We start from the raw sequence: 14,588 nt of genomic DNA, 5'->3' as shown, positions 1-14,588 counted from the left end.
AGTCTGTGAAGCTGCTGTGCCGTGCAGCTTTCAGGAGTTAAATGGGAGTTTTCAGGTCTGTTAACAGACCTCCCATTCATAGAACCAATTCAGCTTTTCCATCCTTATTAATCCAGGAATCATACCTGCCCAGACCCTTAAAAACAAAAGACTGTAGGATGCTGTCCACTTTTCTTTTCTAGGGTTTCCCGCCTTTACAGCAGAATCAGAACAAAAGCCTCACCCTTTTTTAGTATAAAATGCTGTCTTGGCATAAATCCATCTTTATCCACAAGCTGAGATGCCTCCTCTGCCTTACTCTTCTTCTGAGGGGGACAAATAGCTGGTGATGTCAGTAGCAAATATATGTCCTTGGATACTCTCCTTTGGACTAATAGGACCGTTGGTGACTGAGTGGAATGACTGGCAAATAACTAGCAAGTGACCAGAAGTCAGTCTTTCATTTTAAATCATTTTGGAAAGGAGAAAGGGAGCAGCAGCAGTCTAGAGTGGATTTGATTCAGCTCATAGATTTTATTCTCTGTTATGGATGGCAGCTTTGTACAGTATTTCATGGCACAGCATACTGTCTCATGAGGTTGCTGTAATTTCAGCAGAAATTCTTGTATCTGTGTGATGTGGTTTTTACTTTGTCTATAAATATAATAGCAAGAACTTCAGCTACATCATGGCCAGATTTGAAACGGCTCATCTTTTTTCAATTAGTTTATTCCTTTTATTGTCACGATTATTCATTTTCTCTTACGTGGAAAAACACTACATTATTTTAGGGAGTGTCCTTTACTTCTTGCATTCCTACTGTAGTTCATTCTCTTTTGGTTTTGCTCTGACTTCGTCCAAAATGGTTGTATTTTTTCTTCTCTTGCTTTTCTCCTCTAAGTAGTAAGTACCAGGTTTTGGGTTAAAAACCTCCACTGATCTTTGCATCTGTGATGTTACCATTGTATATCTGTATGACAGCGCTATTCATAAGTGTCATTGCTCCTTAAGCCTCAAACAATCTGATCTGTGGATATGAAAGATGGTGTTAGTTTCAGCTTTTTAAGTAACCAGCCTTATTGTATGAATGAGAATCAATTATTAATTTAATTAAAAGGTTTTGACCTAAACAGGGTAAATGGAATTGCAGAAATGAATAAATTGGAGCCTCAAGATGGCTTCAGTTCTTTAGATTTGAATTGTTGGATTCTTTGCAAGGACAAATTTGATATGCTTTGTAAAGAGTACAATAAAGTAAAATGCCACTGATGATGACAAAGTTTCTGACATACTTATATCTTTGGTTTCCTGGAAAAATAATGACAAAGGCACCAGCAGTCTAGTTTCAGCAGTATTTACGTATTCTGCAGTGTCTCAAACTTCTTACAAGAAGTCTTCAAGTCAATTTGTGGCATGGAGGTAGATGATAATGTCTGTCATGTTGTGGGTAGGTCTGTCTTGCTTATATGATTGTCCTTTGGAAGATGATCAAGCTGACAGATTCAAAAAGTCAGATGTCAGCAGGATTAATTAATAAGCATATCTGACCCCATAAATCATAGAGCATTATGTGTTATCCACTTAGTCTTTATGGATGGTGCTAAGGATGTACAAAATATGTGTCTGAAAAAACATAATCTGGATTACAAGAAGTGTAAAGGTGCATTATTAAGCACATCTTTGGTTGGTTGTTCTGATGGTCAGCTCCCTTACAGTTAAAACTTACTTCATTTTGAATACGATTTTTGTATTAACTTTGCAGCTGTTACTTTTGTTATACTATTAATTTTGGTGTCCTTTTCTATGTTGAACTTCTAAAACAGCTAGTATTTTTTGATTATTTGAACACTGGAGTCTTTATGTACACAGCTCAATCTTTTTAATATTCAGAGCAGTTTAGGTTCTCTGATTCATGCTGTGAGAAATTTTCTCCTCCTTTCAAATGACTTCTGTGGCTCTTCTTTGTACCCTGACTTAATTTTTCAACATACTTTTAAAAATGTGGACATTGGAACAGGATGCAGCATTCCAGTGTCCCTTGCAAAGGTAAGCTTACCACCTTGCACCTATTGTGTCCGTATGTCCAAAGGAATGTATAAGTGCTTTTTCTCCCTTTTTTTTGTTATGGCATCACATCTTGAGATGCATACCTACTGTAATTGCGAAGTTCTTCAGAGTTACTTCTTCTAGGATTTTGTCTCCATTCTGTAGGTCCTTCCTGTAGGTGGCAAATGTACTCTGGTAGTAAAATACACAACTTGGTCTCAGGTTGAACTCATAAAATTTTTTTTTTTTTTTAATTATTCAAGAGCATAGCTGCCCTCTCCTCAGTATTTGGTTTCAGCATTCTTGGTGACATACATATGTTTACTCTAGAGACTTGATGAAAATGTTGAATACTGTTGAGTCTGGTGTATGTTGTCATATATAGTGAGACTTCCCCTCTAGTGAGAAAAGGTTTATGCAGGTGAGAACCACAGCTCTTGTTGGCTTCCCCAGAAGCACAGGTAGAGCTGCTGAACTGAAGTTGGAGAGGAGGATACTCTGAGAAATTGTGAAATGACATTTGTTTTCTAATATCTCTATTTCTTAACTTTATCTCTGCAAAGCAAGAAGTTATATAATTAAAACTGCAATAACTATTTAATTCCAATTTGTTTGATGCCCTAAGTACAAAATAACATCTACCTCAGTAAGCTTGAAGAGAGAGAAAAAGTATCTCTCTAATTATACACTGGCAGGTGAAAAGATGGTAGGAGTTTGAGACCCACAATTTGCTTTTGTTTCCTTACCATTTGGTAAAACAGTTTGGGTCTTACTGGGCTTATGAAATCTGGACGTGTGGGTGGAAATGGCAATGAGCAATGGAAGCCTCTCAGATTTCTTGGGAAAGTCCTCCTTTTAGATGAGGATCAGGCCACAGTGATACATCATACAGTTTATCCCCAGGTATGCTTAGTTCTGATAACCAGCTGTCGCTGAGTCAGTACCCTCAAAATAGTTTCCCCTGTGAATAACACAGCACCAGAAACTTTCAGTTTTTACAGTTACTTTCTAAAGCATTCTACAATCATGGCTAGAAAAACAGATGTTTTGGGGGTGGCTGGATGACAGTGGTCTTTTCAGAGTCTTTGTGCTATGTAGCTGGAACATAATCATGGGATTTATACCCAGGGAATATGTTTGTATGTTCAGTTTTCTAAGCCTGGCTTCTTACAGCACTTCACAAGATGCACTTTGGGGGAAAAAATAAAATAAAATTTTTAAAAAAATTCTACTTGTAGTAAGTGGAAGAGCAGGAACAGGAAGTGAGCCTGGCTTGCATGTGAAAGAAGAGTCAAGTAGAACAAATTTGTCCTTGAATTCTAATTAAAGAGTGGTGATGGGACTTTTTAATGGTGGGAGTTGGCGTGTTGAGTGGGTTTTTGATGTTTGGTGGTTTTTTTCCTTTAACTCAAAACTGTAATTTGCACAGCAAACTTGTATACGGGTTTTCTTTCCATCTCTTTTGGCTTTGATAGTGTTCACCTCCCACTGATTTCACATTTGTTCAGTTACTTGTGCTGAGCTGCCGTTCCCTGGTGCCTTCACACCTTTCTTACTCCCTGACTTCACCTGGTCATTCGGTTATCATGATAGTCTGTTATTTCCTACATATCTGTAGTGTATGTATAGTGCAGTGCACATATGTATCAAATGTTTTAAAAATTATAAAAGATGCCTCGAGTAATGTAGTGAACAGGTAGTCTGTAGTGAATCTAGCACTTTGTTTCTTCTATTATTTTAAAGTCCCAACTCTTGAATTTTTTTTTTAAGTCTGATCAGATAGCCTTGTATTGGCATAACTATTCTTGTGCTAATAGCTGCCATTCAGAATTGTTACTTATGTCCCAATGGTATTTTAATGACCCTGCTTTATGTAAGGCATAGCAACATAATCATCTGAACATGTAAGTGACACGAAGCCTATGTATAACTGAATTGCGTGTTGTCTGTCATTTTTCTGTGCTTGGAGCAAAGCAAGAATTTTCCCTGAACACAGGTGCCCCTGGGGTGTTGCTGTGTAAATGTTCTAAAATGTCTGCTTGAAACAACAATTTTATGCAATAAATATGTAAAAATCTGTGTATTCTGAGAATATGGGCAGCTGTCACTCATAGAAATAGCATAGGACTTGCAGTTTTCTACAGCGAAGGCTTCAAAGAATTTTGTAGTGCGGGGAGTGCTGTTGTGATGTGAAAGAGAACAAGGGGTTCCTGGAGTGCTAAAGTTTGATATACAGGGTACTTCAGCAACAGCTGAGATAGAACAGCTTTACTCATTGTTTATGCTGACAGTACTTTTCTAATAAACCCACTAGAAATTGAGGTAACGCACCCAGAATCTGCACTGGTGCTTTATGTGTACATGGTGTTTGACTTCAGTTCACAGACTAAAGCATACACATGCTACATTTCCTGTGTCTTTGCCGCCTTTTGTATAAGTGATAAGCTGCATAGGAAGTGGGAAAGTGTTGCTGTAGTTCTTGTTCTAACCTTCTGTTTCATCACTTCTAATAAAAGCAAGCAAAGGATCATTGTTTAGTAATGCTAATGAATTTATTTTTTTAGGATCTGGTCAACACTGGACTCAGCACTTTCTTCTTTTTCATTGCCTCTGTAGTACTTGCTGCTTTAAACCATAAAACTGGAGCAGAAATTGCTGCTGTGGTAAGAATATGAACTTCTTTATATATGACTCTTATCTTCTATTAAAACTAATAATGACTTTTCCTTTGTGTGCATTGAATACTACTGTTGCCTTTGCCATCACAATTTACTTCTAATTTTACAGTTGGCTATAAGCTAATTGTGATTGAAAAAGCATGGGCATCCTTTGAGTTGTTTGTCTTAAGGCTTGAGGCAAGAAAAACAGAAAAATGACTTGCAGAGAACGCTTCAACAGTTGAACTTGCCTTGCTTCTTCCTCTATAGCTAGCTTAGATGATACTGCTCTATAGTGCAAGCTTATAGAAAAGATAGAGCCAAAAATTCACAAGAAATAGGAGCTACTTACACATAATTTACTGAATTCTTCTTGCTTGCTACAGATAATTTTTGTTCTGTGGAGGGAGTATAGTAGTGCTTCAAGACTTTAAATCCAGAACAGTAAGGTCAAGCTAATAAATTTTGTGCTTGAGTTGGCAACTTCTCCTTTTTCATCTTTCAAACCTGGATATTGGAAATCACACAGCAGTTCTGCAGAAGCATGTAGGAAGAACTGCAAATTAGCTGCTTCTCCAGGCTGATGGTCCGGAATGGTCATCTCTTCTCTTGTCATTCATTCACTGTTATGTGCACCCTGAGGAATGAACTGTTGGATGAAGAGCTGTATTCTTCTTTACAAGAGGTTCTTCCATTAAAGTTACATTGCAGGATTTAATTGTCATGTTTTTTAGAGAACTTTGTTTTCTGGGATCATTGATCTTAGTCATTTTTGCAGATTCTTTAGTTCATTGAAGAAGAAAAACATCGATTTTATGGGCCGTGATGATTTGTCAGTGCAAATAAAGTAGAAAACTAAGCTTCTGAGGAATTTGTTGTGAAACTAGTATTGTTCTTGTTTTCAAAAACTGTCTTTGACAATTCTTTCTACTTCTTGTAGATATTTGGTTTCTTGGCAATGGCAGTGTATGCTGTGAACACATACTTAGCTATTAAAAAGTGGCGAATGAACAGCAGACAACAAAATAGTCGGCAGACCAGTGATTACATACGTGCTCGGACAGAATCCAGAGAAGTAGATCATCGCCCTGAGATTCAGCGTCTGGATGCATGAAAGCAACATTCAAATGGGACTGCAAAGGGAAAAGAAGTAGTGCTTAACTCCCTCATGGAATAAAGCGTTTTTATTTAATGAAGAAAAGGAAGATCAGATGGTGGCAAAGAATGCTCAGCCCTGCATATGTGCAGAGATGCATTGAGTCAGAAGCTGTTGTCATGAAGGCAGTAAATGTTGGTCATTAAAAAACAAGATCTGTTTAAGATGTCCACATATATATATACATATATTATATAGCTTATATAATATATAATATATATATGTTTTGAAGTATGTTATTGTTTTGGATAAACTGCACAGTACTTTCCTTCCCTCTCCCAAGTGCAAGCTCTGGCACTGTTTCTTTGTCTATCGTAAACAAAGACCAGCACTACATTGATTAATATAGGAAAGAAATCCACCAAATGTAAATTTAACACATGCAAAAAGTAAGCAAGGGGCAAATAGCAATAACTTTAGCCATGTATTGTGTCGAACAAACTCTGTGTCCACCCTCATGCAGCCTCAGCAGTGCAGCTCAGTTCTTATCTGCAAGATCTCCTGCAGTTTCACAGTTGGTGCACTTAGCTGAAATGGACAACCATTTCACATTTTTTGTTTCATGGATATCGTGTTGAGGTAGTTACCCTGTGGTTTACTCTGAAATTGCCATATTCACGCATGGCCTTGGCCAGATCTGAACTTGTGCAAAGTTAGCATGTTTACTGAATGGTCATGATAATGCATCAAGTGCAAGTGTGTGGTTTTCTGCTAATGTCGGGATACATCCTGTTTTTCATTCCAAAATGGGAAAATAAATATGCTTGGGAGGCAGGGTGGAGAAAAGGGGGGTTGAGAAAGAAGGGATTGTCATCCAATAGACTTGCATTCCTCCAGTCGTAGCCTTTTTTTTTTTTTTTAAAGGGTCAAACTTTCTGAGAAGTCTAGGGTAAGCAAGAACTAGCAAAAAATTATGATGTGCTTGTAAAGTGTTTCTAAGGTTGCAATATTGTGATTCATGTAAGATAAATATTTTCCTTTTTGGGAGGTTGGTTTCTTCTAAAATTAAAGCTGTTGGTAGTAGGTAAAACTGTTTTTGTTTTTTTTTTTTTTAAATTGGGTGTTTCTGCAAATTTTTTCCCCTAATATTTCTTTGGAAAAGGAGTTTAGATAATTGGAGGATAATATGGTTGTACTGATTGGTTTAGTAATAGTTTTACCTAACTGAAGTTCTCTTACTTTAATTGTATCCAGTGAAGAGAAGGATATTTTCTCAACTCAGAACTCAAATTCTGCAGTGAATGGTTAGACAGTATCAAGTGTTGTTAGGAAGATGTTCCTTGATGTATTTCTGGTTTTTGTTTGGTGTTTTTATCTGTGTGATTCATTATTTGGCATATGCATGCCTGCATGTTACATGAAGAAGATGGGTCAGGGAGATCTCCAGAGCTGAATTCCTTTCTGGTGTAAGCTGATGAAATCCTTGAAATTAGCAGAGCTGTATGCCATGTATGCCTGAATCTGTCTCGCATTTGACTTGAACACTTTTTGCATTGTGTTCTTCTGTAGATTTTTCTTAACGAGTAATGGTTTACCAGTTACTATGGTAGCATTTCATTGTGCATCATTGAAAGTTAATGCCAAAGGGAACACCAGTTTAAAAAAAAATCAAATCATATAAGCCAACCTCTAGTGTTGGGTTTAGAACATAGACATTTTATTGAGGCGGGTGTCTCACCAGGATTACTGTGTGTTTCATCACAAGTATATGACAGTTCCGTGTTCAGTGTGGTATAACAAAGTTTCCTATTGCCAGTACAGTTGTTCCAGCCCTGCTGGTTTTCAGCACTCTGTTTAGTATTGGCAAAGTTTGCAAGAAGAGTTTGTAGATATTATCAATTATTAAAAGAACCTTTTTAAAAGTAGCACAAGGATACCTAGACTGTAAACTGGCATTAAAGCGGTTTGTATAAAGATTGTTTAAAAAAAACCCCAAGAAACCCACCCCCCCCCCACCCCCCCCAACCCCAAAAAACCCACACAGCAAAAAACCAAACCCCCCTACTCAAATACAGAATATTGTCCTCCAGAAGATCCATGCTTTTAGAGAGGAACCCTCATATCAAGAAACAGAAGTTAGGTGATGCATAGCAAAGGCTTTTCATTACGAGTGTGTCCTGTTTGCTGGTTAATTCTTGTGTGTCTGTAAGTTTATGAATTTGGTGTCTTTCAAATCCTTATACCTTTCCTTACCTAGAAAAAGGTAACTTCACCAAGCTTTTTCTGGAGTGAGATCATGAAAAGCTTTTGTTACCTTTTAGCTGGAATGACAAATGCAGAGTCATACAGTTATACTTCTAATACTGTGTAATACTTCGCTGTGTAGTATAGTATACCCGAATGACCTTGAGTGCTTTTCCATGTGAAGTAAGTTTTTCTTGAGCCAAGAACAGTATGCCATTATTTATTACTCACATCATGACTTGAGCTTAGCCCAGCTTTCAGGGTAGAATTCAAAGAGAATATTAATTTAATACTATCTGATACACTTTGTAAAACAAAAACAAATGTAAATTTGTAATTTCCCTATTTTAGGGACCAAAGATGGTTTTAGTATTGTACAGTATATACTTTCTAAAAATCTAAGTTAAGCATTTATTACTCTACAGAGACATTATTTACTGTTTGGATTATATAGAAGGGAAATAAAGTAGCTGTGAGAGACAACTAAATTTGAAACATTAAGATCATATGATATATACACAGTTGATTCTCCACCCCCCCACCACCCCCTGACTTAATTTTACGTGGTGTATTGAAGAGGTGGTAATATTTTAAGACTGTTACCCAAAACTGCAGTCATCGTAAAAAAAAAAAAAACCAAAAACAAACTCTAAAGGAAGAAGTAGGGTAGAAAGTTTAAATTTTTTTTGAAACTTACTTAGAAAAGTAACATTAAACTGCTTCTCCCAGGCAGTTAGTCTTGCTTGTAATTGCTGAGCATATAGAGATAATTTCTTTTAGTCCTTAAGAGTGCGGTTTAGCTCCATAAAGGGACTCAAAACTCACTGTAAATAAAACTAAATTAAAGCTAAACAGTTGAATCTTGTAGGAATGGAATGGTCAAAACTGTAATGGTTCTGATTAGTCCTCTTTCATCAAACTAAGCCCTCAGATACGCAGTCTGCGTGTATTTCTATATGTAGAAATGATGGTAAATTTTGCAACCTATGCACAGGCATCAAAAGATTCAACAGTAAGAGATGATTGGAGCAACAGTGAAATAATTGTTGTATAGTGTTGTAAGAATATATGTTTTCCTCAATGCTATCTATGCTCAGTTTTGTCAGCCTTAGTTCATCATACGTAATAATGTACAAACTGCCTACACTAGGAGTTTCTAAAACCATGTTAAGAACTGATTTGATTGTTTCATTGCTTCTTAGTCAAGTTGATTCCTTCCTACTCTCCACTTGTTTCTTTCATTTCATTCATGCCTCATCTATCTTTCATTTTAGTAGTTAATTTTTGTTAAGCCTTCTTCATTGATCTGTATAGTGTCTGCTTCAATATAAGGAAGATAAGAATACTGTGTCCAACATACTTTTGCTTCAGTATGGTACTCTTCCCTTTTATGATAGCTTGTGATGTTTGGGCTGGATGTGCTGGGGGAAATTTTATTCTTTCCCCTAGGACTTTGGAAACTAGCTGGTGTACTGTATGTGTTTCTGTGCAAGCTTTCTGGTAGGAGCCACATGCTTAGAGGTTGAGAGGATTTAGAGATTTCATCTACCTCTGCCTTTTTTGAGAGGCAAGGTATTGACTCTAGAGATTTGATGCCTATATTTCAGTCTGTGCTATTCATCATGGGCTTTGTATTCAGAAGCATGGCATCAGCAATGAGCTGTGACTTGGAAGCAGCCTCTCATCTTTTGCTTATAAGATGTCTCTTAGGTGTGAATTTAAATAAAATCAGTAATGTGAGGTGCTTATCCGCAGGCTTTGTCACATGTGTTTCACTGTGCTTCTCATGATACGATCTATAATTGTTTTAACTGTTTTTATTTCAGTGTTGGCTCTAGAAAGAAGAGGGGAAACCTGGGGAAAGTTTCCAATCTTCCCTAAGATAATCTTATTTTACTTTTTTTTTTTTCCTCCTGTGAACTATTTTATACTATAGATGATTGCCCCTTCCTAACACAGCAGACTTACTGGTTCTTAAAATGCTGTGGAACACAGCAGGAGAATTGATCTGCTACAAGCTGCATGTGGACTGTTAGGAGTGAATCAACCACTATTTTTCCATGAACTTTAATAAGGTCCGTAGGCAAATTTGATATTTGTCACCTTTGTGCTATTTTGGGGATGTGCAGGCACAGCAAATGTTTATATAATATGTGGTTTTATTAATGCAACCCTTTTCCCCCCCCTCCTCTTCCTTAGTCCTTGTTCTATATCTGTTATTTTCTTGAATCATGACAACTTTGTAAACATTCCTACTTGTTCTTTTTTGTGAGGGAGAAAAAACCCAAACCCCAAAATAAGTAAGAATAATGTTTTTAGGGCATAATATTAAAAAACCCCAATAACCAAACCCAAACTTAATAGCAATTCAAATAGTGTAGAAAGTAATGTTCTCTCTCTTACTCAGATGAGATAGGAACAGCTTGGTACATGGAAATCAGAGCATAAAGAACAGGTCTTATGCTGAAGGCTCTGGAGGCAAACATCTTCAGCAGATGTTTAGGATAAATAAAGAGGTAGGCACAATCTGATCCTGAATTTGAGATATAATAGAGTGAGAAGGAGAGAGAAACCCAAACTTGATGTTTAATATCCACTGCTTTCAAAATATGTGAACATTAATAATCCCCAACTGCAGAAGGAAGGATTGCTTCTGCACTTTATAGAGAAGGAGAGAGAGACACCTTGAATCAGTAGTGAAAGTAGGTGTAGAAATGTTTCTCTTCCTAACTCTGGGGCTGTGCTGGCTGTGTAATACAGTTGGAGAGATTATACACCGACTTTGTTAATGGTGCATCGTAAAAGATGAGGTATGTTGACAAATTGTGTGATTATCAAATAACTTCTGTTCAGCTGAAGTGTAGTAGCTGGTTCACAGAGACCTGCAGGACGTAGATGCTTGCATCAGAAGGGCTCTGTGTGTCTAGAAGAAAGGATAGTTCCAGACTAATTTCTGCTCAGTCCCACTGAAATCAGTAAAGCAGTCATGTAGCATTTCTGAAAACTGGGTACTTAGTTCTTGTTGTTTATAGGATTTATAAGGATTGTTTGGAGAGCCAACAAAGCTCAAAAGGACTGTGCAGGTAGAGCTGTCGTGTATGAATTTCAATGGCAACAAAAGTAAGAATTTAAAAATGAAACTGAAAGAGGTACAAAAATCAGCAGGATGTTTGAAAGTACTTTGTAGAAATGATGCCATATTCCTCTCTCTGTTTTTAACAGAGGGAGTTGGTTAAAAATGAATTTATACAAATAATCAGGAAATCTCTGAATGCCACTTTAGAGTTTTTCCTGGTATATTGTTTTCCCTGTTAGCCACTTGGGCCACCTGCGTAGATCTGTTTGACAGTGTCAGAGTGGTGCTGTCCAACCTGAAAGGGTTCTTTTGTTGTTCTGGTTGTATTTTTGTGTTGTCTTTTTAAATCTGTCTATAATTTAACCATTTGTATTCTAAAAATAATCTTTAAATAATCTGCTTACACTGTGATTTATGATAGCCTTTAATTTAGAGTATACAACACAATCTAATTTTCTTTTGGGATATGCAGCTTTCAAAAGTGTTCTTATATATGCCCAGAAATGAAAGTTGTCTATTTATCATGAGAATGTGATTAGATAAAGTTACCTATCCAGAATCCCAGTGCAACTCTTCCAGATGTGCTGGATGGATGAGTTAGTGAAATTGCCTTTTAATCTCTATGGGTTAATAAATATTTTTTTATAACTAGCCACAGATATTCCTTTTTAAATTATACTTGGCAAACAGAAGATATTTAATTTTATATACAATATACATAGTTACCTTGATTGACATATTTATAACATAGAGCTTTGTGTTTACTATGAAGGTTTTATCTGTATACCATGGACTTCATGGGTAAAATTTTAAAAAGCCAGTTAGGATATATGGAAGGATATGGAAACTATCTTCATTAATTCAGAATGAGGACATAGGAGCATTTTAAAAAGCGGTAGCCAGATTGTATTAACAGAGTATCTGGGGTTTTTCTTATTTTTTGATTGGGGCTGGTCCCTACAGCTATTTTAATAACATCTGGATGTGAGTAACAGAATGAAATATGACCATCTGCCTCTTCTGACTGTCACGGACTATTGTCTAGAATATGGGAAATTTCAGGGTATTGTATTTGTTTTGCTTTGGACAAATGTCTCAATAGACATATTTAATTAAAACCTTCATGTGTTTGAAAGAAAATACCCTCTCTTAACTAGGCTGATTTATCACTTTTGGTAACCTTTTAATCCCAAAAGTATTATTGTCTAAATATTTTTAGTAATGTTACATTTATCCTGATGTCTACAGGTTAAAGTGGTTCTGGCTAACACCCTTTTATTGCAATTGCTACCTTCATTTTTTTACTGTTTATACTTTAATCTTGAATGTTTACTGGTTTCTACTTGTTGGCTATTGTGGAGGGAGAGTGTATCTTAGCACTACAGTTCATCCAGCTTTAACTCATACATCACAGTTCTGGAGTAAGAATATATTTTGATTTATATATTGTGGCCAATTTATTACATTTTAAAATTATTTCTATACTTAAGACACAACATTTATGACATAATATAACGAATGACTTAGCTAATCATTGTATCTGTCTAGACTTACTCTCTTCTGTGTTAGTGTCATTTTGAAACTATTTGTATATGTTGAAGTTTGTAAGGGTTCAGGAACCCACAATAAAATAGTAAAGTATGTATTTATTTCTCACTATAATGCTCAATTTTGATTTGAAAGTTGACACTTTGTATGTCTTTTCACAGAATTGTAAACAAATACCGAAAAACTGCTTCACCTAGGGTGCCTTCCATGTGTGGTATAAACACTTGTCATTCACAAAAATAAGAGGTGTAAATTTATTAAACCAGTAAACACTATTTTTGTAATGTGAGTCACTAATGCATCTCTGGCTTCACTGTGCTTTGTTTCCACTAATACCAGTTTTAGGGTTACTGTAGTAATTGACTTCCCTTTGTGCACTAAGTAGTAAATCTGATCTCATGGTGAATCAAAGGATTGTATCACTTTTGCTCTGCCTTCAGCTGCTACCTGAAAGATGGAGATAAAGGACATTGCTGACGTGAGCTAGAAGGTATTCCAAATTTCTTTCCTTGAGACTTGTGTAAAGAGATGCTCAGTGTGAGATATCTGTATCCTTGGTGCTGATTCTGGGTCTTGTAGAAAATGTAGCAGGCATAATCTAAACATTCTGATTCTAGCTCATAGTTTGGTTTATGGTGTCCGAGGAAGGAGCATCCAGGCCTGACTGAAAGACCTTATCCCTTGGGGATACAGGTCCTGTAGTGACAGATTTAGGTTAATGGTTGGACCAGATGATCTTCAAGGTCTTTTCCAACCTAGATGGTTCTGTGATTCTGTGATTTGTAATTGCAAACAGCTCGGAAGTATTAGTTGAAATAGTGGGTTAGAATTCCATCTCTGGCTGAGCAAAGGCTATGCAATTTTCCTTTTATCATATGAGCACAAGTCTGCTGTGTAATACCCTTGGTATTTTGCTTTTGAAGTAAGAAAAATCAGAATGTTTTGCCAAGGAAAATCTTAGCAGCATACTCTTATGTGTGAATGCAGAACCTGACTGTTGTCCTTACTCAGGCAAAATTCCCCATTGACTTAGGGGACTGCAGATCAGGTATCATTTATTGCCAAATCCTGATCAAGGATTTGAAGAATATCACGAGTTAGCAAATGTTCATACAGAGACAATTTACAGCCTTGAAGCAATTTCACATTATTTGGTAAGTGTTCTTGAAGTTCTTAAACTGCACACAAGGCCAGCTGATGACATGGACGCTTTCTGTAGCGGTACCTGCCAGCTGTGATCAGTCTTCTCAGTATCGACAGCTGTAACTTACATGTGTAAGTGTAGCATCTTCGAGCTCTGTATGTGAAAGTTGTGCTGTTAATGCTTGACCAATGTCAAAGGCAAGGTAACTCTACAAGAAAACGTAACCCCAACTTGTTTTAACACCAGTAACAATTTCTCAGTATGTTGTGTGCTTCTTTTCTGTTGGTGTTTATGCTAAACAAAAAACACAAGCTGAAGAATTGTAATGTCTTGCAATACAGAAAGCAGTCCTGTTTTTAAAATCCATACTGTTATAGCATAATTTAAATGGTGTATTTATCAGTTTTAAATGTCATTTTGCTTTCCAGTCTTTTGTATATGGGCACAATACTTTTTGTAAATTTTTTTATTTAGTTGTCTTTCTGTCTTTTTCTTTCTGATATTTGAAGATTTGAGCTGTATGGATTTTCATGGTACTCTTCTGATCATGTCTTCATAGTGGTAAAAGTCTGTATTTTTGTATGTAGGGAAAATGGTAGTTTTCTAACACTTATCTTGATAATATAGTATGGAATCATTTGTGAAGGACTTCCTGTTTAATAAATGGACATATTAAAGTACTAAAACATTGTCTTCATTTGTAAAGGCTACATATAAGCTTAGTATAGCAAGTGTCGAGGTGGATTAATTCATAATCCAGTAAGTGCGGTTGCTAAATGCACTTCCTGTGCAAGACAG

The 14,588-nt window shown here is 36.4% G+C and overlaps 1 protein-coding gene across 1 annotated transcript in view; it reads left to right on the top strand.

Annotated features, from left to right (window-relative positions):
- CMTM4 (CKLF like MARVEL transmembrane domain containing 4) overlaps nucleotides 1-14,476 on the top strand; it is a 40,176-nt gene extending 25,700 nt beyond the window's left edge. The window contains exons 3-4 of the mRNA XM_074839874.1: nucleotides 4,590-4,688; nucleotides 5,623-14,476. Coding sequence (XP_074695975.1) covers nucleotides 4,590-4,688; nucleotides 5,623-5,796 — 273 coding nt within the window. The 3' untranslated portion in view covers nucleotides 5,797-14,476. The remainder of the gene's footprint in view (nucleotides 1-4,589; nucleotides 4,689-5,622) is intronic.
- The last annotated feature ends 112 nt before the right edge of the window (nucleotides 14,477-14,588 follow it).

Source organism: Strix aluco, chromosome 14 (genome assembly GCF_031877795.1).
Source record: "Strix aluco isolate bStrAlu1 chromosome 14, bStrAlu1.hap1, whole genome shotgun sequence".
NCBI classification, from domain to species: domain Eukaryota; kingdom Metazoa; phylum Chordata; class Aves; order Strigiformes; family Strigidae; genus Strix; species Strix aluco.
The sequence above is the reverse complement of the archived record's forward strand: the minus strand, read 5'-3'. Positions and strand labels throughout refer to the sequence as shown.